Raw genomic sequence first — 24,917 nt, 5'->3', positions numbered from 1 at the left:
GTATTTCTAAAAAGTTTTCATATAATTCTAAAAGGTTTTCATACAATTCTTAAAGGTTTTCATATAATTCTAAAAGGTTTTCATATAATTCTTAAAGGTTTTCATATAATTCTAAAAGGTTTTCATATAATTCTAAAAGGTTTTCATATAATTCTAAAAGGTTTTCATATATTTCTAAAAGGTTTTCATATATTTCTAAAAGGTTTTCATATATTTCTAAAAGGTTTTCATATAATTCTAAGAGGTTTTCATATAATTCTAAGAGGTTTTCATATAATTCTAAGAGGTTTTCATATAATTCTAAGAGGTTTTCATATAATTCTAAGAGGTTTTCATATAATTCTAAGAGGTTTTCATATAATTCTAAGAGGTTTTCATATAATTCTAAGAGGTTTTCATACAGTTCTAAATAGTTATATCTATATAACGGCATTGTGGCTCAAACGTAACAACTTTTGGTTTTAAATAAAGTTTATTTATTTAATAATCACGTTGTTTTTCTCCGTAAATCCATTAAATATTTTTAATCTTACAGAGGTTGTTGCCCTTAAAAGTAAGTGTTTTGTAGGCGAAATATATTATTATTAGACTGAAAGGGTCTACTGTGACCATCTCGAAACGGAATTTCCCACGGTCGTAAAAGAGCCCAAAATCGCTAGTTTTTCCCGACCCTTTAGTCGGTCTATTTCAGTTGTTTGGCGAGTCGCGCTTAGAATCAGGCTATAGTTTGGATAGAGTTAGTAAAAATCTTTAGTTGACATTTTGAAAATCGTATTTTGGCAATTAAAATGGCCGATGAAGAAAATTTAAATAGGAATTCATTGGGTGGTAATATTGGAGCAATAACATTAGACGCGCTACAAAACATAATCAGAAATCCGGATTTTGTAAGATCTATAAATGAAGCGGCAACCTCTCAACAACATTCTCCTGCCACTATCTCGCCAATGCCCAGGTTACTATCGTCTACTACAACTACTCGCCCAAATTTTCCAAGTTATTCAGTTCCAAACTTATCTGGACAAGAACAAAATTCTCCCTCTACCAGTACAGCCTTCACCAGTGGTCCACAGTTAAATGCTCGTAGTCATCAAGGCACCAGATTATCCCCACCCACTACTTCTGAATTATCGAGCTCCCAGAGGAACCAGGCATTAGAATCTAACTACAGTGGCTCAAGCTTTCAACCACTTGTTTCGACACAAATTCCACCGCAGTGCACAGTTTTGCCGGGAATTAGTAATTCAGCGAGTTCGAGTCACTGCAATCTTAATTCCAATGTAAACGATGGTCTTAGAAACCTTTTTCAACCAAGTTTCAGGAGGAGTGTTTTCAAGCCTAAACTTAGCATGACCAGGAATAAGCGATCCAAATTCAAGTGAGATTTTAATTGCAGTTTTAATTCTAAACGTTTCTTCAAATTATTACCGTGGATGGTTTTTAAGCTTAAATGTAAGCAATACAAGTTTAACATTTCAACGGAAAACGGGGGAATGTAGTATATGACAAATTTTAACGGTTTAAGGCGTCGCTTACATATTACGTAACCCCTTCTCTAATTTGGTAAAGAAACACATCAGACCCGTTTCTTTTCTTTACTCGTAATCCCTTTTGACTTTGAAAACCTCAACTGAATTTTATGATTATTTTAGACTTAAATTTTGTTTGAAAATATTAAGTAATAATTTGAAGCTAAACCTCCCCTGTAGCAACAATAACTTCTTCAAAAAGACCGAAACAGCTTACTACCCTCTCCACGTTACTTAATTGGTTTTGTCTTTTGATAGATCTGATCAATTTAAAGGCTGTTCTGGCTCTAGCAATCCAACTTTCCGAATGCCTGTTATTCTGCTTCTTGGACCAAGCACGGTAACTGTCCCCAAAGGAAAGAAGAAAAAGGTTTTGCACGAAAATAAATTTATTCGTGACTCTATGGAGTTTCAAAAGAGTTGGACCGAGATGGATGTACTAAGGGAGATAAGGCGAGCATTTAGGGATCAAATAGACGATGGAATAAAGTGAGTTTTCGTTTAATTCATTGCCAAATGCAAAGTGACTCAAAATTTTTACATCATTGATCCATTCTAGAATTGAGCTTCTCAATTCGTGTGGTGGTGCATTAGTGTACGCAGACGTGGAAGGCGATGAACTAAACGCGTCCCTAATTCATCGTATTTGGAGGCAGAAACCTCTCTATGTTAGACCCAGTGTAGAACTACTGCCATCTGACAGTTCAGAAGATACACAAAGTGAATATGTTCAAGATATATCAAGCGACGAAGATTCATTGCCTCTAATAAATATCTTGCCAACTCACAAGAAACGTCGAAATTCGACTCACGACCAAAACCATTCCGCAACAGTTCCTTCGGTGGATTACACTTTAGACCAGACACCAACTATTTCACCAATAACCGAAGCTAGTTCAGAAATAATAGGTATACCAAACTTTTACTTAAGTCAATCGTCCAGTGGTGATGGCTTACTTCAATCTGCAAGTAACCAAACCCAGAATCAATGCAACTCGGAGACTTCACAGTATGATAAATTTTTGGGGCTGTTTAATGATGAGACTTTGGAGGCATATGCTATTGACGATTATGCGGATGCAAGCGAACTCAACGAGATCATCGAGGAAAGCGAACCAAATAACATACCTTCTGGTGATGTTTCGAATACAGAAATCGTTAAAGCGACAGCCGATATAAAAGATATTTTGAAAGAACTTTCGGAACAAATAGATCCAAATAAACGTTTCTGTATAACCATTAATCGCAAGAAATTCATGGAATGTACATTGAGAGCTTTTAAGAGAAAGGGTTACGATCCCACTTTCAAAATGTCAGTCTGCTTTACGGATTGCTTGAACAACCGTGGTACTACCACTATCGATGCTGGTGGACCGACAAGAGAATTTCTAAGACTGTTGGTAAAAGAAATGGTTAACAGTCATGTTTTCACTGGCCCGAACGAGGCTAGAATTCTTTCGCAAAACACTGCAGCTCAAGCTCAAAACATGTATTTCTACGCTGGTCAAGCTTTCGCCGTTTCCTTGGTCCATGGAGGATCGGGTCCCCAAAGCTTATCGAAATTAACTTACAAGTCACTGGTTAAAGATGTGAAAGACTTGGAACCTTCACTAGATGACGTAGGAGACTACGAAATTAAAGGGAAGTTGAAGGCCATTATGGACAGTGAAGATCTAGAGTCGTTGCAAGATGCTGCTTCAAACATTTCCGATCTTCGATATCTTGCTGGCTGTACTAAACCGATTCTGAAAATGGAAGACAAAGAGCGCGTATCGAAAGCTTTGTTACATTTTTGCGTATTTACGACTACTGTCGAAGCTAGACAGTGTTTCATCAACGGCTTAAAAACACTCGGACTACATGAGGCTATGAGCAAGCACATCGATGCGTTCGAGCCATTATTTTGTTACCAAAAGAATGACATATCAGCGTTCGAGTTCGTAAATTTGTTTTCCATCGTGAACTACACTGATGAACCTTTGAGCAAGTTCACGTTAGAAATGGATGTTATGGCGTACTTCCGAGATTACATTTTTGAATGTGAAGCTGGAGCCACGAAATCGACTGTCAAAGAATGGTTGATTTTTTCAACTGGTGCCGATGCGATACCACCATTAGGATTTAATACAACCCCTTCCATTGGTTTTTTACATCCTTCAGAAAATACCCCTGAAGCTAAAAAGAAGGCAAGCTCTGTTCCTATGGCTAGTACGTGTGCACTTAGGCTTGATCTGCCTGTTATTCATGAAAGCTACGAGACTTTCTGTGAAAGTATGGACGAAGCCGTAAAAAGCGCTTTCGGCTTTGGCATACCATGATAATTTGGAGCGACTTTTCTACCTTTTTTTATTATTATTTTTACCTATTTTGATAGCTTTCAAACTTTTTATTAAATGCTAAAACCGTTTCAAAATATGTAATAATCAAGTTCTGATTGTTACTTAAAAGATAGTTATACGTCCATAAGTAGATTCATCAAAATATGTTAAGATAACACTTCACCTTTCTATTACGTATGGCCATAAGTACGGTAAAAATCCGTTAAAAGCGTTATTGGCTTCCACATAAAATATGTATTTGAAACTATTTTCTGTTTTTCTTTTTCATTTATTTTAACATAATGTGATGGCCTTCAAAAGTTATTAATAAATACTAAAACTGTTTACTGTTATTAAAATATAGAGTAATCAAGATTTTAAAAGGAAGATATCAGTGATAAGTTGAATATATTCTATATTTTAAATGTGTTTAAGTCAACACTTTTCATTATAATAATCATGAAGACATTTTCTTGTTAGGTTATTAATATACTGTATGTATCTAGTTACATTATTTTGAAAATAATAAAGAGCAATAATACAAATTTCAAATTATGTTATTTAAATGTAACTCTGTTGTTCCCCGGTCTTAAACAAACAAGTAAATTAAATGAAGGGGATATTTTTATGGTATTAAGACACATTAGTAAAACTAACAAACCCACGGAATGATAAAAGAGTTATAATGCTAGCATAAACATTAACTCCATGGCTATCATCATTGACAGCAGATTCAATTAAATTAATTATCTCATCGTGTACTTCATTACCAGGAAAAAATTGGCACTCATCTACAAGAACAGTGTTATCAGTTTCCATCGGTATATGAATTATGTCATCTACCCCATAAAGAACAGGGTCATTTTCGTATTCATTATTTTCGGTTTCTAAGTCTATTGAATTCATTCGAGACATAGTCCATAATTGTATTGGAGAATGGGAATTTTCTGTGCTAAGGGAGTGGTGGTTCCAGGAGTTCATGAGTGATTGGCAAGATTCTCTAATTCTTGGTACAAAAACTAAATGTAGAGCGTACAAATGCATTTCGTTATCTGGGTCTAATACCCCTTGATCTTGCATATGCAAGAAAATATTTCTAAAATGAGAAGAGACGAGGCGATTTACTTCTCTCCACAAGCGTTCTATGCGTTGATTGTGAACAGATAGACCAGTAATAAAACTACCGCGGTTAAGGCCTCTATTTAGAAGCATGTACCTTGCAACATCGACATTTTCGGAACCTTTATCTCCTCGAACACGTTGTGGAAGGCCATAACTTTGAACTCCCTCGTTGAAAAGCCTTAAAACGCTGTCTGCTCTGTTGTTTGATAGGCATTGAAGATAAATTAAATATCTACTATACCCATCAACACAACCGTGGAAAACGAGCCTCCAAGCTATTAATTTATGATTACTGTCCATGTGCCTATTGAAAAAATATCAGTAATATTAACATTTGTAAAGGATAATGCGATTTGACGGGTAATTTAAATTTTGTGGTGAGCTAAACCGTTCATCGACTACAGTATTCCAACAATCGTCTATGGAATTCTAGGGGTCTCTATACATTAGACCAATTGCTTCTAAACTGTCCCCCAATTATTCGGGGAGTAAAGTAGGCAAGTACCTTTTCGACACCCAAAATAACGTTTAAAAACCGTTTATGTGTGCTTTTTGTGTCAAACCGAATACAGATGGAACTTCAGCTGTTGCACACAGGGATATCTAAACTAGGTAAAATAAGTTTCATGAACGTACCAAAGAGCGTTGGCACATCGAACGTTGTATCGCCTTCTCGTTATTGGGTGTCTTTGTCTCAAAGCCCTGCCGACTGGATCAAGTAAATTTAACCTTTCACGAACTCTCCATCTCGGAACTCTTATTCCCAAGCTTCTTAGACCCCCTATAACATATGTTTCTCCAATGTTAGGGTTACAATTCAAAATGGTAATAATATGGTTGTCCAGTTGAAAGTCATTAAGAGGTTCAGTTCGTTCATTCACAATACCAAGATTTGTACGATGGCGCAACAGTGTTCTCGTGCTTATACCTAAAAACGCAGCTGTCCTAACCCAAGAAAACTGAAGTGTGTCCCTACAAAAGACTATCTGTTCTCTAGTTAAATTATAACTAGGTCTTCCTGCAGAGCCTTGGCAGAGAATAGGGCACATGTATGGTTCATCTATGTTTTCATTACTTAGCAGAGCATCTTCTATCTCATTAACCATCGCCGAGACTCCACGGTAAACGATTTCGAATAACTCGAGTAAACTGTCTTGGCGATGACAATTATTTTGCAAAGATGATAATAGCGCTTCTAAAATTCTGCAGTGACCTTGCAATCGTCGGTGGTTTATTTCTAAAACATTAATATCGTTGGAATACCTATGTCTTAAGCTCTCTTCCAAAGCGTGCTGCAGTTCAAGCAGATAATCGTTTATTTCATTACACAAAGCTCCTCGAATTAAAACGAACTCGACCAACACGACTATGCATATGAAACTACCGAGCTTCATTTTATATGAATTAGTATTAACGAAGACTGGAGATTCAAACTAGGTACATAAAAATGATAAAATCGAGAGATTGACACAACTTCATCACCACGCGGTATCAAGCAATGCTTTAGCAGGCCGCCGTAAATAAGACACTGGTGGGTGCCGGTATGTTGCGCACAGAAACGGTTCTTATTTCTTCTAAAATATTATTCCTGTAGAAAATTATATTTTTTAGAACTACAAATATATGAAAACCTTTTAGAATTATATGAAAACCTTTTAGAATTATATGAAAACCTTTTAGAATTATATGAAAACCTTTTAGAATTATATGAAAACCTTTTAGAATTATATAAAAACCTTTTAGAATTATATAAAAACCTTTTAGAATTATATAAAAACCTTTAAGAATTATATAAAAACCTTTAAGAATTATATAAAAACCTTTAAGAATTATATAAAAACCTTTAAGAATTATATAAAAACCTTTAAGAATTATATAAAAACCTTTTAGAATTATATGAAAACCTTTTAGAATTATATAAAAACCTTTAAGAATTATATAAAAACCTTTAAGAATTATATAAAAACCTTTAAGAATTATATAAAAACCTTTAAGAATTATATAAAAACCTTTAAGAATTATATAAAAACCTTTAAGAATTATATGAAAACCTTTTAGAATTATATAAAAACCTTTTAGAATTATATGAAAACCTTTTAGAATTACATGAAAACCTTTAAGAATTACATGAAAACCTTTAAGAATTACATGAAAACCTTTAAGAATTACATGAAAACCTTTATTTAAGAATTTTATTGTGAAAACCTTTTAGAATTATATGAAAACCTTGTAGAATTATATGAAAACCTTTTAGAATTATATGAAAACCTTTTAGAATTATATGAAAACCTTTTAGAATTACATAAAAACCTTTATTTACGAATTATGTCTCGAACGGCGCCCCATACTCTCAAAGATCACGATCAATCTACAGATCTTTTCGACACTAATAACTAAATCACAAAGAAAAGGCCTATATTATTTTCCGCTTCTCAATATTTTGAATTTTAAAATATAAAAATTTAAACTCTTCAAGAGAAATCTTTTCAGATATCGAAGTATTTGAATCTCCTAGAATCAAATGTTAGTTGAAAGTAAAACCAGTACCAAGCTAGTATCCCTTAAACCCTTCTAGGTGACAACTACTATTGAGGACAAAATACTTGGTAAATATTGCTGAAAAATATTTTGGGAAAATGAAATTTTGGTGAAAAAAAGTAAGATAAGAATTTTTTAAAATAATTGATGTTTTATAATGATGTCTTCAAAAGTGAAAATTTTAATATCTGTTACTTCAGGCAGTTCATTTTCAAACCTTATCTTTTACACTTTCCAGTCTTTGTCTACAATGACAGATTTTATTAATTAAAAAGGCTGATTTCCAGCTCTCATTTGTTTTGGAATCCTTTATATAGTCTGCTCAATTTTATGCTAGAAACATAGCCTAACCGGGTTAACCCTAGGTTTTTATGCTGTATTTACCGTGTGCGCTTGCAAGTTGATGTAAAAAATGGCATACCTATTCAAATTATTAACGTGTTGAAATAAAGATAGTGCTTTTCACCCTGTGAAAAGATCGAAAACTTCAAAATACTACTGGTAAGAAGACAAAAAGTTTAAAATGTTTTCCTTACGGCAGTTAAAAGAGTCGTGGTGTTTACTTTAGCGCAGTTTGTTACCAACAGTGGATTTTGTTAATTCATAAATATAAGTAACAGTGGTGCTGATTAATCCAGGAGGACAGTGTCGTTATGTAATTTAATCAGTCAAATAATTTCCATGTTTACATCAGCGCAGATTTTTCCAACGTAACCACGTCAGCAACGGAGGGTTACGTTGTTCGCTATCTCCACAGTTCACATTGCCGTTTGTTTATTTGACTAAATTGCTATGAATTGTTTAGGTATTTAATTTAATTACTGTTATTGAAGCCAAAAATGCTAAACTATAGAATCACATCATTCATTAACATATGTTATAGATGATCTTTATGTTACCGCAAATTTAGCACGTGGTATGATAAAAGTTTAACACATTGTGTTGGCAAGAATGAAAAACTCTTGCAACGGAAAAAAAAGTTTTGTCCGTTGACAAGGCGTTTCAAAATATTTCAAATACGTTAACTTTAAATTAGAAGGCATAGCGATCGGTTAATCAAAACTTTTGACTTTTATTACATAGCGAAAATAAAAATTAAACGAAACAAAAGAGACTGAACCATAAGGTTCAGGAAAATTATAGCGACTACATTCACCCGGGTGTAAATGTGAACTGCCTATACAACATAAAAATCTTTCTTTTATATAATCCCAGAGGGATGCTAACTCCTATCCGCAAAAGGGGGAAGGGTGGCAACCGGAATTAATTGGATATTTGGGGTTAAGGTAGTTACAAGACGGCAGTGGACTGAGCATAAACCGTTGCATTCTACCCCCCAAAGAAAAATTATACATTGGTATAAGTTAAGTCAACATAAATAAGTGGATTGTAAGCTAGTCTATATAGCGCGTCTTCGTGTGTTGGTGTTGGGTGCCGTCTTGGAGATGGTGGTGTGTTGCTCGGTGGCGTTGGAGCGTCATGGTGTGCGTCGGTCTCGGGAAGGGGCAAGGGTCTGTAGTGGGTGTCAGTAATTGGACGGAGATATCCATTCCTGGATCGTCAGATCTGCGGAGGTGTTTTCCTATCCGGGATCTGTCGGATCAGCGATGGTGATGTCCATGTGGGATCTCTGATTGGTGTCGGTTGGGGTACTTGATTGTGTAGATGTCCGTTCCGGGATCCATCGGATCAGCGGCGGTGAGTTCCATTCCTGGTTCGTCTGATCTGCAGGGGTGATTTCCTATCCGGGATCTGTCGGATCAGCGATGGTGATGTCCATTCCGGGATCGTCTGATCGGCGGTGGTGAATTCCGTTACTGGATCGACAGATCTGCGGTGGTGCATTCCTATCCAGGATCGTTTGATCGGCGGGAGAGATGTCCATTTGGGGTTTCGGGTTAGTGTCGCACTTCTTTGCCGGTGATTGTCGAATCCGCAGGCGTGCGATTTGGTATGGTGGGAAATAAAGTTTTACTACGCGTAACACTATAACGCCGGAAGTTAATGGTTGTGGGCCATCTTGTTACGATACGTTTCGTCTGGGTAGTGGCATAGTCCGAACTTACGCGAGACTTTTTGGTATTAACAAGTTATGTTGGGGCACGTTCATTAAGTTCGACATCTTGTGAATGTTTGTAGAGGGTCGTTATTTCCGCGTTTTAATTTTAGAAATTATCATGATATATGGCGAGGGAAAAGTTCCATGACATTAATAAGGTTAAATCCGATTGTTAAAGTTCCGATGAAATGTAAGAAAGTTCTAACCGAATATTAATGTTCATATCTGAAGACTAACGAACTCGCAAAATTGAAGGCGATCGCGCCCTATCGAAGCTAGAAGAATCCGTCTCGGACACAGTACGGCGGGTTTGTAACCGCGAGCAGGATTAAAACTGCGGACGGGGTCCGACCACCCCGCGAAAAAAAGACGAGACGGCGTCGAGGCAGAAGCGCGGGAACACGAGGGGAAAAGAAGGCCGAGGCCCGAGGCTTAGCGTCCAACGCGAGAGGGGGTTCGCGAAATCCGGTCGAACGCGGAGGGGAACGAAGCCAGGGCCCGACGACGGCGAAAGGAACGAAGCAAGAACCGAGGGTTCGGAATCGCGTGGTCACGGGCACCATTTGCAACGGAGAACGAATCTACGTTTCCGCGTACAAGGGCTTCTCATTTCTTTAACGTAAATTAGAAGACATAACGATCAGTTAATCAAAACTTTTGACTTTATTAATATAACTAAAGTAATTTTTAAATGAAACAAAAAGAGACTGAACCATAAGGTTCAGTAAAATTATAGCGACTACATTCACCCGGGTGTAAATGTGAACTGCTTTTTACAACATAAGATTCTTTCTTTTATATAATCCCAGAGGGATGCTAACTCCTATCCGCAAAAGGGGGAAGGGTGGCAACCGGAATTAATTGGATATTTGGGGTTAAGGTAGTTACAAGACGGCAGTGGACTGAGCATAAACCAGCGGTTTGAAAATTAAACGCTTCCGTCCACTGTCGTCTGCAACGGTAGGCCTAAACCGTTGCACTCTTCTAAACTTTACAATTAAGGTGATTTGAAACTCATTTTGTAAGCTAAATCAACACTGCCAAACCTCAATCCTTCATTAATTTCAACTTAATTAAGTATAATTAACGTGAATTTAAACATGAAATATACATATTTGGATGAGAACTCGAGTAACTTTGAAATAAAATACTTAATTAAGATTAAAACTGCACAAGCTGTTAGTATAGCCCCTTGTTTTCAATTTCACACTTAAGTTAATTTAAATTATCTTTAAAGTACATTAATAGGCGCGAAATTCGAAAGTGTAGGGTAAAATAAGATTCAAAAGCTCCACTAAAAATTGCAATTAACGTGAAGTATATATTGAAAGTCATTTTATAACCTAAATGTACACTGCCGAAACACAATCCTATGTTAATTGTCACTCAATTAAATATAATTAACGTGAAATTAAACCAAATATATTCATTTTTTGGAAAAAAACTCAAATAACTTTTTTGGGTAAAATAATGACTGACAAAAATGTTAAACTTCACTAAACGTTGCAATTAGGGTAAAAAATTCCAAGAAATTATACTTTTAAGCTTAATCCACTCTCCCGAACCACGCTCAAATTAATATTAAAACATCACAAGTTTTTCGCACAGCCACAGATGTTTCCTATTTCACTTTCAAATTAATTTAATTCATCATTAAAATACATCAAAAGCGCTTACATATTTTAGGGTAATTGCAATTAAAGTTAATATTCTATCGAAACTTGTATCCACACTAGATAAACCGTTAAATTAAACTTAATCAAGTATAATTAATGTGAAATCAACCCAAAACACGAATGTTTTTGGAAAATTCATGGATACCTTATAACTAAACTAACAAATTATAATTAAAACTACTCTTATCTTACACTCAGCCTCCATTTTCCTGTTTAATTCTTACACTTAAATAAATTGTCATTTAAAAGCATTTTTCCCATATTGAAAGAGAGCCATTGAAAAGGAGCGAAACTTAAAGTTTGGGGGGGGATGTTACAGTATTTGTGCCTTTTTATTAACAGGAGTATTGTTACAATTTTAACACTACCAGACTTAGAAATAGCACACGTCCACTGGTCCAAAACCAGTTTATTGGTTGCTTGGACCAGTTTTTAATTGAAAAAATTAATAATTAAGTTTTTTGATGGGAATTGAGGCGGGACCAGTTTAAAAATTGAAGCTTTCTTCCAATTTCTACTCTTAACTTTTCTCTTTGAAACACAATAAACCGCATCACTCTAGAGTTTAGACCCAAATGAAGGGCTTGCCAAGTGGTACCAGGTTTTGGTAGTGGTATTAAGTTAGATTTAAAACTACACGGTAGTCGGCAGTCTCGGCACGATTGGAATTTTGAAGTCTCGCAGAGTCAATTTAGTCAAACCTATCCTTTATGGTCAAACTACCTTGAACCTTCTCGCAAGTGGGCTAGCGCCTATATATATAAATAGCCCACGTATATAAATATATATATATATATAGTAAAGCTAACATAATTATTCAAAATTTAATTACATTAAGACTGAAGTGACAGATATTATAAAAAACGTCTTGGTTTGGACCAAGGCCGAAAAAACAAACGATATGTGTGAGGTTTATCAATTGGCTGAAGTTTCAGATATTGCAATTTTTTTTAGTTATTTTTATCCATTTAATCCTTAAAAAATATTAAATTCAATCAACTGATTTTACTGTTAATCGATCCATTCCCTCTAAATTAATTGAAAAAATTACATATCTACGCTTTTTCAAGAACAATTACATTTTCCGAAAACATTTTATCATGAAATTAATTATTTTCAAGGGATTTCGTGTAAGCACCTTGACGGACATAGATTTAATTGTTGCTGGCTTGACAAATTTTCAAATTTGCACCCAAAAAAGTTTAAATCTGTAAGTTGCTAAGAAGACTGATGTGCAAAAAAATATGATAATTTAAATTTATTTTATTCAGACTAGTTAATAAACTAAATAACTAATGTCGTCTATTTAAGACAAAGCAACATTGTTTATCCTGTGTGGTTTCATTTAGTAGGTAGCTATCTGTAACACTGGACAAATATGATAACGGTATATAACCAAAGGTAAGGGTAAAGATTACATAAAAAGAAATACGTTTCAGTACCAATGGCTTGTTATATTCATCTCCATTCATTACCAGTTAAACGAAGAAGGTCACACTTAACTTAAAGGCCGACTTCCATCGAAAAGGGTTCTTACGAACTGAAAACCGTGCATCGAGAGTAACAATGGAGCGACCGTACCGATTTTCGAATCCCCGCTGGACAAAATTTTGAGGGGTTCTTACGAACTGAAAACCTTGATACGGGGGTTCTTACGAACTGAAGATAAACAATAGATATTTTCCTTTAGAGGGTCGTAAAAATCGGGAATAAAATATTTAAGAGACTTTCTATTGTTTATCTTCAGTTCGTAAGAACCCGCATAGCAAGGTTTTCAGTTCGTAGGAACCCCTCCAAATTTTGCCCCAGTGGGGACTCGAAAATTGGCATGGTCGCTCTATTGTTAAGAATCGATGCACGGTCTTCAGTTCGTAAGAACCCTTTTCGGTGGAAGTCGGCCTTTAACCCCCCCTTCCTCCATTTCCCCAATATATAAAATTTTACAATCACCAGTGGTTCCAGTGTTTTGGGTCATCTGAGCCGACGCAATACACCCAGCAAATATTACCATATAGGTCGAAACCTTTTCACATTAGTGAACGGTACATGACTCTCCGGACTTGCCCACCAACCTTAATAACCTAAAACTATAAAACGTTCGTGTACAAGAATGATTATTGTTGTGGCTTGACACTCGCTAGCGCCTGAAGGACCGATCACTCAGTCTAATCGGTGTACATTTGTAAGAGAGTACACCTATTTTGAAAATACATACAGAGAATTAAAACACAGGTATGATGCCGCCATTAAGGTCTTCTCTCTCTCTCGCCCAGAAGCACCGCTATAGGCAGTGCAAGTTGACTAGCCTCCTGCTTGTAGTCAACTTTGTTACCGTCTGGCGGTGACCCTTGGTGCGAGGGATAATACCCAATGGTGGCCTCGCCACTGTGTGTTTTACGAAATGGTATTTACGCGTGCTAAATTGATTATGCGTAATACGTTACCGGTGTACAAGTAACGCCAACAATGTAGAAAGGGGTGGTGACGTTATAAAACTCTAAAGTACGAAGAGGGAAATTGCAGTGCAACCTTTCCTTCATAGTCGCGACATTAGAAATGTAGCATTTCGATATACGAAATTAAATGTATGAATTCGTGCAACACCCTGGTTTGGAATCGACTTTTAAAAATTTACATTTTCCTTTCGAATTATGTCAAAGTTCGCTTGGTCTTTTTAGACAGAGTGTTTCAAATATTCATTATTGATCCCTCAGCACGTACTCCCTTCAAAATAATTAATTTCATGATAAAATGTTTTCGGAAAATGTAATTGTTCTTGAAAAAGCGTAGATATGTAATTTTTTCAATTAATTTAGAGGGAATAGATCGATTAACAGTAAAATCAGTTGATTGAATTTAATATTTTTTAAGGATTAAATGGATAAAAATAACTAAAAAAAATTGCAATATCTGAAACTTCAGCCAATTGATAAACCTCACACATATCGTTTGTTTTTTCGGTCTTGGTCCAAACCAAGACGTTTTTTTTATAATTCCTACTGGTAAGCCCAAGCCGCTTGCAATTACATCAGGAGCCGTGGTCAAGAAACAAGTGGTTAAGGACAAATACGAAGATAAGTGTTAAAATCTATGGGGAATGGGCAAAGGGGTGAAAACATCCTTCATTAAACGTCATGCCTCCGCTAAGCTAATCAGATGCATTCCACCACAAGCCTTTCCACTCTGTAAAGTTTGTCCGTAATCTTGGTGGAAAGGGGGGAGCCATATTAAACTACACCCCTCTGACCACTCTCTATGGTAGCAAATAGTTAGGGAAGAGGAAATTCCCCGTTCGTTACTAAAGAGGTTAGATGAAGCAATGAGCACTTATAAAAAGGAGAGTGTAAGAGGGAAGGTAATTAGAACGGCACAGCCTGATATCTCTCTCACGCGCACCTACCTCGGCGCATAGCCGAGGAGCTAGACGTAACTTGTTCCGTTAAGAAGGAAATTCAAAAAGGGTACATACGAGAAGACTGTTAGAGGCTCACACAAGAGATAGGCGATTAGGCGTGGTTAACTGTAGTCTCGGCCGTAAACAAAGTTCTCTGATGGTTTTCCCTCTCTGTTGCGCCGATTGTGCATGTGCAGAATTCTATACCGGTTTAGAAAGGGTGGGCTGGTCTCTCCGATCCTCCTTCTCATACGTGCTCACTGTATAAAGGGACTGCAAAGAAGATATCTCTTCGGGTGGGTAAAATTATTTGAAATACGTCACAGGCACCACGTGATTCCAAGATTAAAGGCTTCTTTCGCGAGGTTTCAGCTCTAGTTTTCGAAATAAAACGAATTAATAATTTCTTTGAACGCTAACTTAAAAATAAATAAATAATTATGATCTATTTAAAAATGAAATAAGAAAATGGATACAAAAAATATTTAGCAAATTAAAAGAAAAAAATAAAATTAATTAACAAATACTAAAATCTCTTGTTTTCTATTAACTAAAAGCGGTAAAATAAATAAAAGATATATAATATGAACAGTCACCCACATACAAGACTTCTTGGGTGGGTGACTTAAATTCTCCCTTTTAACAACATTTAACTAAATTATATTATAAAAATAATTAAATTAAATTAAAATAAACAAATAATTAAAAAAAGCAACTTCTCGCCTCGTCACGTGCCTCTGACGTATTTCATTTTTACTCACCCGTCGCTGAATTCTTCGGAGTCCCTTTAAAAAAGGGTTAAGTCCTAATGCAACATATCCTACTATAGTGTAGAGTTGATGCTAATTTGTTAACATTAATTACACGATGATTTTATACATGAATATATATATAGGGAAACCAAAGAAGAAACATTGCTGTACTGAATGCAGCTATTCAACGGATCATAAAGGACATTTAAAAGATCACATTAGTACGCACACGGGTGAGAAACCATATCAATGTGGCCAATGTGACTATGCAACCGCGGTAAAGACTAATTTGATTGCACACGAACGCATTCACACTGGCGAGAAGCCCTTTAAATGTGGCCAACTGGTAAGGTACGATGTGCTGAACCATATTATTTCCACAGGAAATGAATATAACAAACCATTGGTACTGAGACGTATTTCTATTTATGTAATCTTTACCCTTACCTTAGGTTATATTTATACCGATATCATATTTTTCCAGTGCATAAAAGGAGAGCTACCTACTAAAAGAAAGCAGAGTACCAAGGTTGTTGCTTCGTCTTAAGTAGACGACATTAGTTAATAAATTAGTTTGAGCAAAATAAATTCTTTATCATATTTTCTGGAACATTAGTCTTGTCCGCAACTTACAACAGATTTAAAATTTTTTGGTGCAAACTGAAAATTTGTCAAGCCAGCCTTAATTAAAACTATGTCCGTCAAGGTGCTTACAAGTTGGTGATTATCGACACGAAATCCCTTCAAAATAATTAATTTCATGATAAAATGTTTTCGGAAAATGGAATTATTCTTGAAAAAGCGTAGATATGTAATTTTTTAAATTAATTTAGAGAGAAAAGATCGATTAACAGTAAAATCAGTTGATTGAATTAAATATTGATTAAGGAATAAAGGAATAAAAATAATTAAAAAAATTGCAATATCTGAACTTCAGTCAAATGATTAACCTCACACATATCGTTTGTTTTTTACGGCCTTGGTCCAAACCAAGACGTTTTTTACTATATCTGTTCCTTCAGTCTTAATGTAATTATGAATAATTTTATGTTTTTTTTACCGCCATATACTAGGGGTTGATACATTTCTAATAGTTTAAGGAAGTACTTGAGTATCGTTAATTACATTTAACATAGATTCCGATAAGCATATTATGTTGTACTTATTTATGAAGTAAGTTAAAAAATGACAGTATTTGAAACGTAGAATATAAATGTTTATTTGTTTTATACACTCTATACATTTATCATTGAGAATTTTTGAGGAACTACTTGAGTATCGTTAATTATATTTAATTTATATATAAAAACATAGATTCCGATAAGCATATTATGTTGTACTAATTTATGAAGTAAGTTAAAAAATGACAGTATTTGAAACGTAGAATATAAATGTTTATTTGTTTTATGCACTCTATACATTTATCATTGAGAAGAGCTAGAATATGATGTCTATATATTTTAAACCGTGCCAAAAAGCTTTAAGAGAGGGGAAAAGGAGATGCGGTCAAAGGGAAAGAGGGTTGTATAGGCGCTTGCTTCAAAGATTATCTTTTTAACGGATATGAGGAAGTATGGCCGTAAACACGTGTGATCCACGTTGCATCACAGGCAAAGGAAAAATACACCGGCCCCCACCCTTTTTCATCGGAATACTGGAGGATATTTCAGTAGAACAAAATTGATTGAATCGGGGATAACGAGAGATCGCAAGTGATGTGGCCTAATTTTGACCTATATCCTCTTGTTTTGTTTGGAAGCATTATATAATGGAACGTTGATAGATTTAAATGCCGCTGGTGATTTTGCGAACTATTTTAATGAAATTTAAATGGAAAAGTTCCATTTTCGAATAATCGAAATCGTTAAATTTAAAAATGAGAGAGTTCTTCGTTTGCGGGGAATATATAATAATAATAATAATAATGTTTATTTTTCAGTAAAAAAATAAATTCCACTGAAGGCAACCAGATTAAGGACAAGTCCCATTATCGCACTGGTTGCCAATACAAGACATACAAAAATTAAATTAGAATAAATTAAATTAAAACAAAAAGAACAATTTTTAAACATGGTATCGCTTTTGTTTGAGATAACAATCAAGGTCATTTTTAAAAGTATAAATTGTCATAGAACATCTAATGTTAAAAGGAAGCGCATTCCATTGTCTAATAACACGATTGAAAAATGAGTGTAAAAAAGCATCACATCTACATTTAGAAATATAAAAAGTTAAGCATTCATGCCTCTCGTTAATACTAATATAGTCTAAAAGGGGAAAATAATAGCATCCGTTAATGATTCTAAACAAAAAAATTAAACCAGCTTTTTGACTTAACAAATACATTGGCAAAAAATTCAATTGTTTCAAACGAGTACTATAATCCAATCTTACACGATTGCGATTCATGGGAAAATTTATATAAGGTTGACCAAGGTAAAAGGATGTAAAATAACGCAAAACCCTCTCGATAGAATCCATATCTTTCTTTAAATAAGGTGACCAGACCTCTACACCATATTGTAGCAATGGAATAACCAGAGCATTAAAAGATTATAAAAAAACGTCTTGGTTTGGACCAAGGCCGAAAAAACAAACGATATGTCTGAGGTTTATCAGTTGACTGAAGTTTCAGATATTGCAATTTCTTTTTAAATTACTTTTATTCCTTTAATCCTTAATCAATATTTAATTCAATCAACTTATTTTTACTGTTAATCGATCTATTCCCTCTAAATTAATTTCAAAAATTACATATCTACGCTTTTTCAAGAATAATTCCATTTTCCGAAAACATTTTATCATGAAATTAATTATTTTGAAGGGAGTACGTGTTGGGTGACGAATATTGAATATTTGAAATATTATACGAAGTGTCTAAAAAGAGCAAGCGATCTTTGATATAACTCGAAAGGAAAATGTAAATATTTGATAGTGGATGCATATATTGGGGACGCGAATTTATACATTTAACTTTGAATATCGAAATGTTACATTTTTTTGTCGCGACTATGAAGGAATGGTTGCACTGCAGTTTCCCTCTCCGAACTTCAAAGCTTCTTGGCCATAACTCAATCTAGATTTGGAACGTCATCACCCCTTACTACATTGTTGGCGTTACTTGTACACAGGCCCGTAGCCAGAAAAGTTACGCAGAGGGGGCAGTATCTTTCTGTGAGGGGGCATGGCAAATGGAATTTTTTTTATAGAATAACATAAATATCAAAATGTCAGACAATAAATATTTAAGCAGGTATTTCATTATTGACACTCATTTAACATTTGAAAATCAAACTTTTTTTAAAAAGTTTAAAAATAAATAAATTGTTAATAAACAATTCTAAATCTAAATTTCTAGTCAGATCTTTTTCGTAGGCTAGGGAAGTTAAGTTTCACTTTCTTTCAAGTGACATATTTCGTCGTTAAAGTGAAAATACGCCAGTAGGGCAGGAAAAGTTTGCCTCGCAACTTCGCAAGTCGCTGTTGAGGCGTCAAATGTAAGTCTGTACCCCGAGGGGTCGGTCATTCATGAACTCCCGTACGCTACCCGTGAAATCCAACTTAAGAAATCCGAAATCAATGCTGATTTCGAAATCAAATAAAAAATCCGAAATCAGCAACGAAATCACAAAACATTAAAGAAATCATAAAATCAGAAAAAAAAACAAAAAATCAACAAAGAAATCACGAAATCAACATAAAAATCACGAAATCAGAAGCGAAATCACAAAATCAGAAACAAAATCAGTAAAGAAATCGTGAAATCCATTACAAAATTCACGAAATCCAAAATCCAAAGAAATCGCAAAATCCGTCGAAATCACGGGAAAAATCTCAAAATTCGATGAAATTCATTGGATTTTATCGAATTCTGAAATCAAACGAAATCCGACGGAATCCGAAGAAATCAAATTGGATTTCAAAATCCCGAACACTTTTTCCAAAACGTCCGACCCCTCACTGTACCCCGACATAATATTTTGGTCCTGGATGACAAAACCAGCGATATATATCAAGGATAACCACAAAAAGCTAAAAATTCCAGTGTATCAGGGATACATATCAAAAGTGAATTTAAAACATACAAATGAATCAGGGATATATCAAGTAAAAAAATCCAAGTGTATCAGGAATATACACAAGTAAAGACAATAAAGTCTAAAATATGTTGATATACATTCTAAATAGCTTGAATATTTGTGTATCAAAATGAAAATATTCATTACAGGGGCAAAGTTAGTTTGATAAGAAGGCATTGGAAAATTTTGAGGGGGCATTTAGGGGCAAACCGAAATCTTATTTGAGGGGGCAGGATATATTTTTGAGGGGGCATTGCCCCCTGGTGCCCCCCCCCGTGGCTACGGGCCTGCTTGTACACCGGTTACGTATTACGCGGAATGATTTTATCAGGCGTAGAGACCATTTCCGAAAACACACAGGGGCGAGGAGACCATTGGGGTATTCTTCCTTGCACCAAGGGCCATCGTCAGACGGTGCCAAAGTTCACTACAGGCGGGAGGAAAGTCAACTCGCACTGCCTCTAGCGGTGCTTCTAGGCGAGAGGGAGAAGACCCCAATGGCGGCATCGCCCCAGTGTTTTAGTTTCTCCTTATGTAATTTGTGTACGATCGGTCCATGGCAGTTCTGGTAAGGTATGATGTGTTCAACCATTTTATTTCCTCAGGAAATAACAAGTCATCGGAACTGAGAAGTATTTCTTTTTATGTAAACTTTACCCTTTCCTTTGGTTATATTTACACCGATATCATATTTTTCCAGTGCATAAAAGGAGAGCTACCTACTAAAAGAAACAAGACAGGACCGAGGTTGTTGCTTTGTCTTAAGTAGACAACATAAGTTTATAAATTAGTTTGAGCAAAATAAATTCTTTATCATAATTTCTTGACATCAGTCTTCCCAGCAACTTACAACAGATTTAAACTTTTTTGGTGCAAACTTGAAAATTTGTCAAGGCAACAAGAATTAAAACTGTGCTTCCAACTTAGTAATCATCGACACGAAATCCCTTCAAAATAATTAATTTCATGATAAAATGTTTTCGGAAAATGGAATTATTCTTGAAAAAGCGTAGATATGTAATTTTTGAAATTAATTTAGAGGGAATAGATCGATTAACAGTAAAAATAAGTTGATTGAATTAAATATTGATTAAGGATTAAAGGAATAAAAGTAATTTAAAAAGAAATTGCAATATCTGAAACTTCAGTCAACTGATAAACCTCAGACATATCGTTTGTTTTTTCGGCCTTGGTCCAAACCAAGACGTTTTTTTATAATATCTGTCCCTTCAGTCTTAATGTAATTAAAATTTGAATAATTTCATGTTTTTTGTACCGACATACATTTGGGGTTGATCTATTTCTAATAGCTTAAAGAAGTACTTAAGTATAGTTAATTATATGAACTCATATCCAATAACATAGTTTTCGAAAAGCATATAATGTTGTACTTTATATATGAAGTTAGTTCAAAAATGACAGTATTTGAAATGTAGAATAAATTTTTTTATTTGTTGTGTACACTCTAAACATATATCAATGAGAATTTTTGAGGAAATGCAACATGAGTAGAAGAGCTTGAAGACGATGTCTATATAAGCATATTGTGTTGTACTTTATTTATGAAAAGTTTAAAAACGACGGTATTTGAAATATGGAAGAAAAATATTTGTTTCGTACACTGTATACATATACAGTGTTGTCGAGATCAGACCAACAGCTTCCTTTATGTACAACCCCCAATACTGCCAACGGGTGATGTCGTGCTAAATTATACAGGGTGTAAATAAATGTTTAGAATTCATGTTTTATTGTATTTAAGTGACAACGAGTGGCAAGATACACAAAGAATACAGGAGAATATGCGTGAATGCAACAAAATATTTTAAAGCACAGTCCTACGATTAGTCTTAGAACCTGGGCCTCAAATTGCAACCTCTAAACTGTTTAGTAAACAACTCAACGTAAATATTCGAAGTGTCTACCATTGTGGTTGAGGCACTCTTCCAGATGACTGTCCGTGTCTTGCATTACATTTGCAACCACTAAACTCATGACGCATGGCAAGACTAATGGTATTGCCGTCTTAGGTACTTCTCGTCCGTTAAGGCTTGATGTAGGGGGATATGATTATGCCTGTAGTAATGCCCTTGTAAACTGGCACGAACAGTAGAATGGCTTAGTGCAACTTCTTGTTCCACCGCTCTACTACAAGCATGAGATTGGCTTCAAAACTTTCTACGATGTCAAAGTCTGTATCCTCATTACAGACTATACAGTCTCTTCTACGTTCACGATCTTGCACTATCGAAATGACGAAAGTCCTCGCACCCAAATGTCGGTGTGGAGACCGTTCGGCATAAAGCACTACCTTTCGTTGAACCAGAGAGAATTTTACACATGTGTAAAATTCTCTATGGTTGAATGTTACCGCGACCTTCACCCAAAATAAACTTGCTGCCCAATTTTTCCTGGTTAGAATAAGTTGGCATTTTGCTAGGAAACGAGACCAACTACTGTAATTCTACTACTTAGCGACACTGAAAGCCCCTTTATATCTAAAAAGACCGGAAGTTCCTCAAAGTTGAGTTTTCAAAGATTGTCAGCTTGAGCAGCAGGTCATAGTATGTATAGTGGTGAAGGTCGCTTTAACATTCGACACGTGACACCACGGTATGTTTGGTCCTCCAATGTCCTGACCCTATAGGTCCAAACAATTACCATCCAGTTTTTCGGCTCAGCGTTGCGGTATTGCCGGTCCCATTTGAAATACAATTTCTGTAGTGTTACAATTTTAACAATACGCCTGTTAAAAAGGCACAAATACCGAAAAAAAGAAACCATTGTAATAAAGGTCGGCCCCCTAACCTTAAACTATGAACAAAATAAAGAAAACATAAAGGTTTCTTTGGGAATGACTTTGAAGCAGAAGGTCCAAGTTGTCTGAGGAACCGAGAAAAAAGGCCGTAGTGAAAACTAATCGACGTTACGTAGCAGTTAGGACCGAATTTAATTAGTTGGTCTCGTCTTTTAGCAAAATGCCAGTGTATTCAAACCAGGGAAAATTGAACATGATGTTTACGAGGATTACCCAAAACGGCAAAACCTTTGCGTGAACTAATTGAAGCCGATCCATTATTTTTAGAAAGGTACTGTTCTCTGACGAGGCTATTTAAGGATGGTACCTTAAACCTTCATAACGTGCATTTTTGGGAGGGCATTCTTGGAAACCAAATTATCGGACCCTTTTTCTTGATAAGAAAATCTCTGAAGGCATTTACTTGGACTTCCTGCGTCATGAGTTCGTTGCTTGTAAAGTAATTGAAAGACATGGACAGATGAAGAGTGCCTGCACCACAATGGTAATCACATTGAACATTTACGTTGACGTTGATGTGTACCAAACGGATTCGATTAGAGGTTGTAATTTGAGGCCCAAATTCCAAGACTTATCGTAAGACTGTGCTTTAAAATTTTCTGTTGCTCCCCCCACTTGACTGGTATGCTAGGTGGTATTTCAGTAGAAGAAAATTTATTGAATTAGGGATAGCGAGAGATGGCTAGTGATATGGCTTAGTTATGGGCTAGACGCCCTTGTTTTATTGGCAACATTATTACATTGAATGTTGCCAGATTAAATTGTTGCTGGTGATTTGGCGAACTATGCTAATGATATATTAAAATTTAAATGGAAAAGTTTCATTTTGACACATTCCTTACCCTAAAATTTTGTGTTTGGAGCCTATTAATGCATTATAGTGATAATGTAATTAATTTTAGTGTTAAATAGGAAAACATTTAGGCTGAAAGAACAACTGGCGTAGTTTAATCTTATTTTGTTATCTATAGTTACCCAAAAAAAACCTGTTGTTTTCGATTAATTTTAATTAAATATGATCATTAAGTTGAAATTAACGGCTTATCTTCTTTTACTAGTGTTATTTCAGTTTATTATACGAGTTTGAACAAGAAATTCTGCAAACTTTAGAGGAGTGACTGTTTGACTCTTGCAGAACAATCACTACTTTGCCCCAAAACTTTTAAATATCACGCCTTTTCAATGGCTCTCTTTTCAAAATGGGGAAAAAAGCTTTTAAATGACAATTTAATTAATCGTAAGAATTAAACAGGAAAATGGAGGCTGGGTGAAAGATTTGTTAGTTTAATTATAAGGTATCCATGAATTTACCCAAAACACGAATCTTTCACATTCTGGGAGCACTGCCGTGCTCCCAGCCAAGTCGAGCACTGACATCCTTTTCTCGAAGCAACTCGTGGCACTTTTAAGCCCACTGTAACTTCGTGATGGGTATAGGTGAAAGTCTGAAATTTTGCTTGCCGCGAGGACTGTCAATCCTAGCTATTGTTTCCAAATTTCAAGTTCCTACCCTATATGCTTTTCGAAATATCGCAGGTGAAATTTACCTTATTTTGTCACTCACTCACTCACTCACCGATCATCAAAATTCTAAGGTACTTCTAGAGGAGATAGAAACTTAAAATTCAGGATTTAGTTTTCATTTATTTTATAAAGCACAGAAAAATTAAAACATCCCGAATTTTTTATAAAATTGTTCTTTAGTTCTTTATTTTAAAACTAGATGGCGCTGCCGTCTTTTCAACAGAAATAGTGTGTTCTTGATGAAAGGACGTAATGGTCCAAAGTTAACCGAAAGTTAAATATATATTAAAGCTAATAGGAGTAGTAGTTTAATAGAAATGTGTCGTAACTGATGCTACATTCTTTTATTAGGATATCGCGTACAATCTTTATTGCATATTCTCTGCGGGTCGAAAGGGGTAATTCAGCGTAAATATGGACAAACGTTAGCGATTATATTGGCAAACGAAGTACCACGAGAGGGTCTTGTTTTAATATAACTACCGAAGTATAACGAGAGGGTCTACAAAAAGAAGTGAGATCCTAAGAAAAACATTAACATGTACAAAAATGGGCCAAGCCTCGCTTCGTGCCCTCTCCGCCGTAAAAGTTCTGAAATCCCATGTAGAGCCAAGTCTGCCTTTTGGTCTCATTCAATCGCCAATTGAACAATTATGTTATAAATTAAGTACTTTTCCTAATTAATAACCAATATTCTTTGACTCTATCATTATTATACATCTTTGTTCGTATCAAAAATATCGTGACTTGGCAAGCGCAGGTGTACATAAGGTTATGCATAACTCGCCTTATAAACTTGTAAATAGGGTTATGCATAACTCACCATATAATTTGTACATAGGGTTGTGCATGACTCATCTTATAAACTTGTACATATCCCCTCGACCATAAACGATTTAGTGAATATCCCTTCGACTTCCTTTTAATATTACTTACTTGCGATTGCCAAGTCACGATATTTTTGATACGAACAAAGATGTATAATAATGATAGAGTCAAAGAAGATTGGTTATTAATTAGGAAAAGGACTTAATTTATAACATAATTGTTCAATTGGCGATTGAATGAGAACAAAAGGCAGACTTGGCTCTACATGGGATCTCAGAAC

The 24,917-nt window shown here is 35.3% G+C and overlaps 1 protein-coding gene and 1 long non-coding RNA gene across 5 annotated transcripts in view; one reads left to right on the top strand and one right to left on the bottom strand.

The window, feature by feature from the left end:
• LOC149611084 (uncharacterized) overlaps positions 1–24,917 on the bottom strand; it is a 120,293-nt gene that overhangs the window by 93,508 nt on the left and 1,868 nt on the right. The window lies entirely within an intron of this gene.
• LOC149611085 (uncharacterized) lies at positions 306–3,847 on the top strand. Its single transcript, XM_089859520.1, has 3 exons — positions 306–1,378; positions 1,788–2,018; positions 2,089–3,847. The coding sequence occupies exons 1-3, from the start codon at positions 789–791 to the stop codon at positions 3,845–3,847; spliced, it is 2,580 nt and encodes an 859-aa protein (XP_089715646.1). The 5' UTR covers positions 306–788.

This window comes from Phalangium opilio, unplaced genomic scaffold, assembly GCF_054372755.1.
Source record: "Phalangium opilio isolate 3A_F unplaced genomic scaffold, DU_Popi_V2 ptg000329l_1, whole genome shotgun sequence".
Lineage (NCBI taxonomy): Eukaryota > Metazoa > Arthropoda > Arachnida > Opiliones > Phalangiidae > Phalangium > Phalangium opilio.
This window is presented reverse-complemented; position numbering and strand designations above follow the sequence as displayed.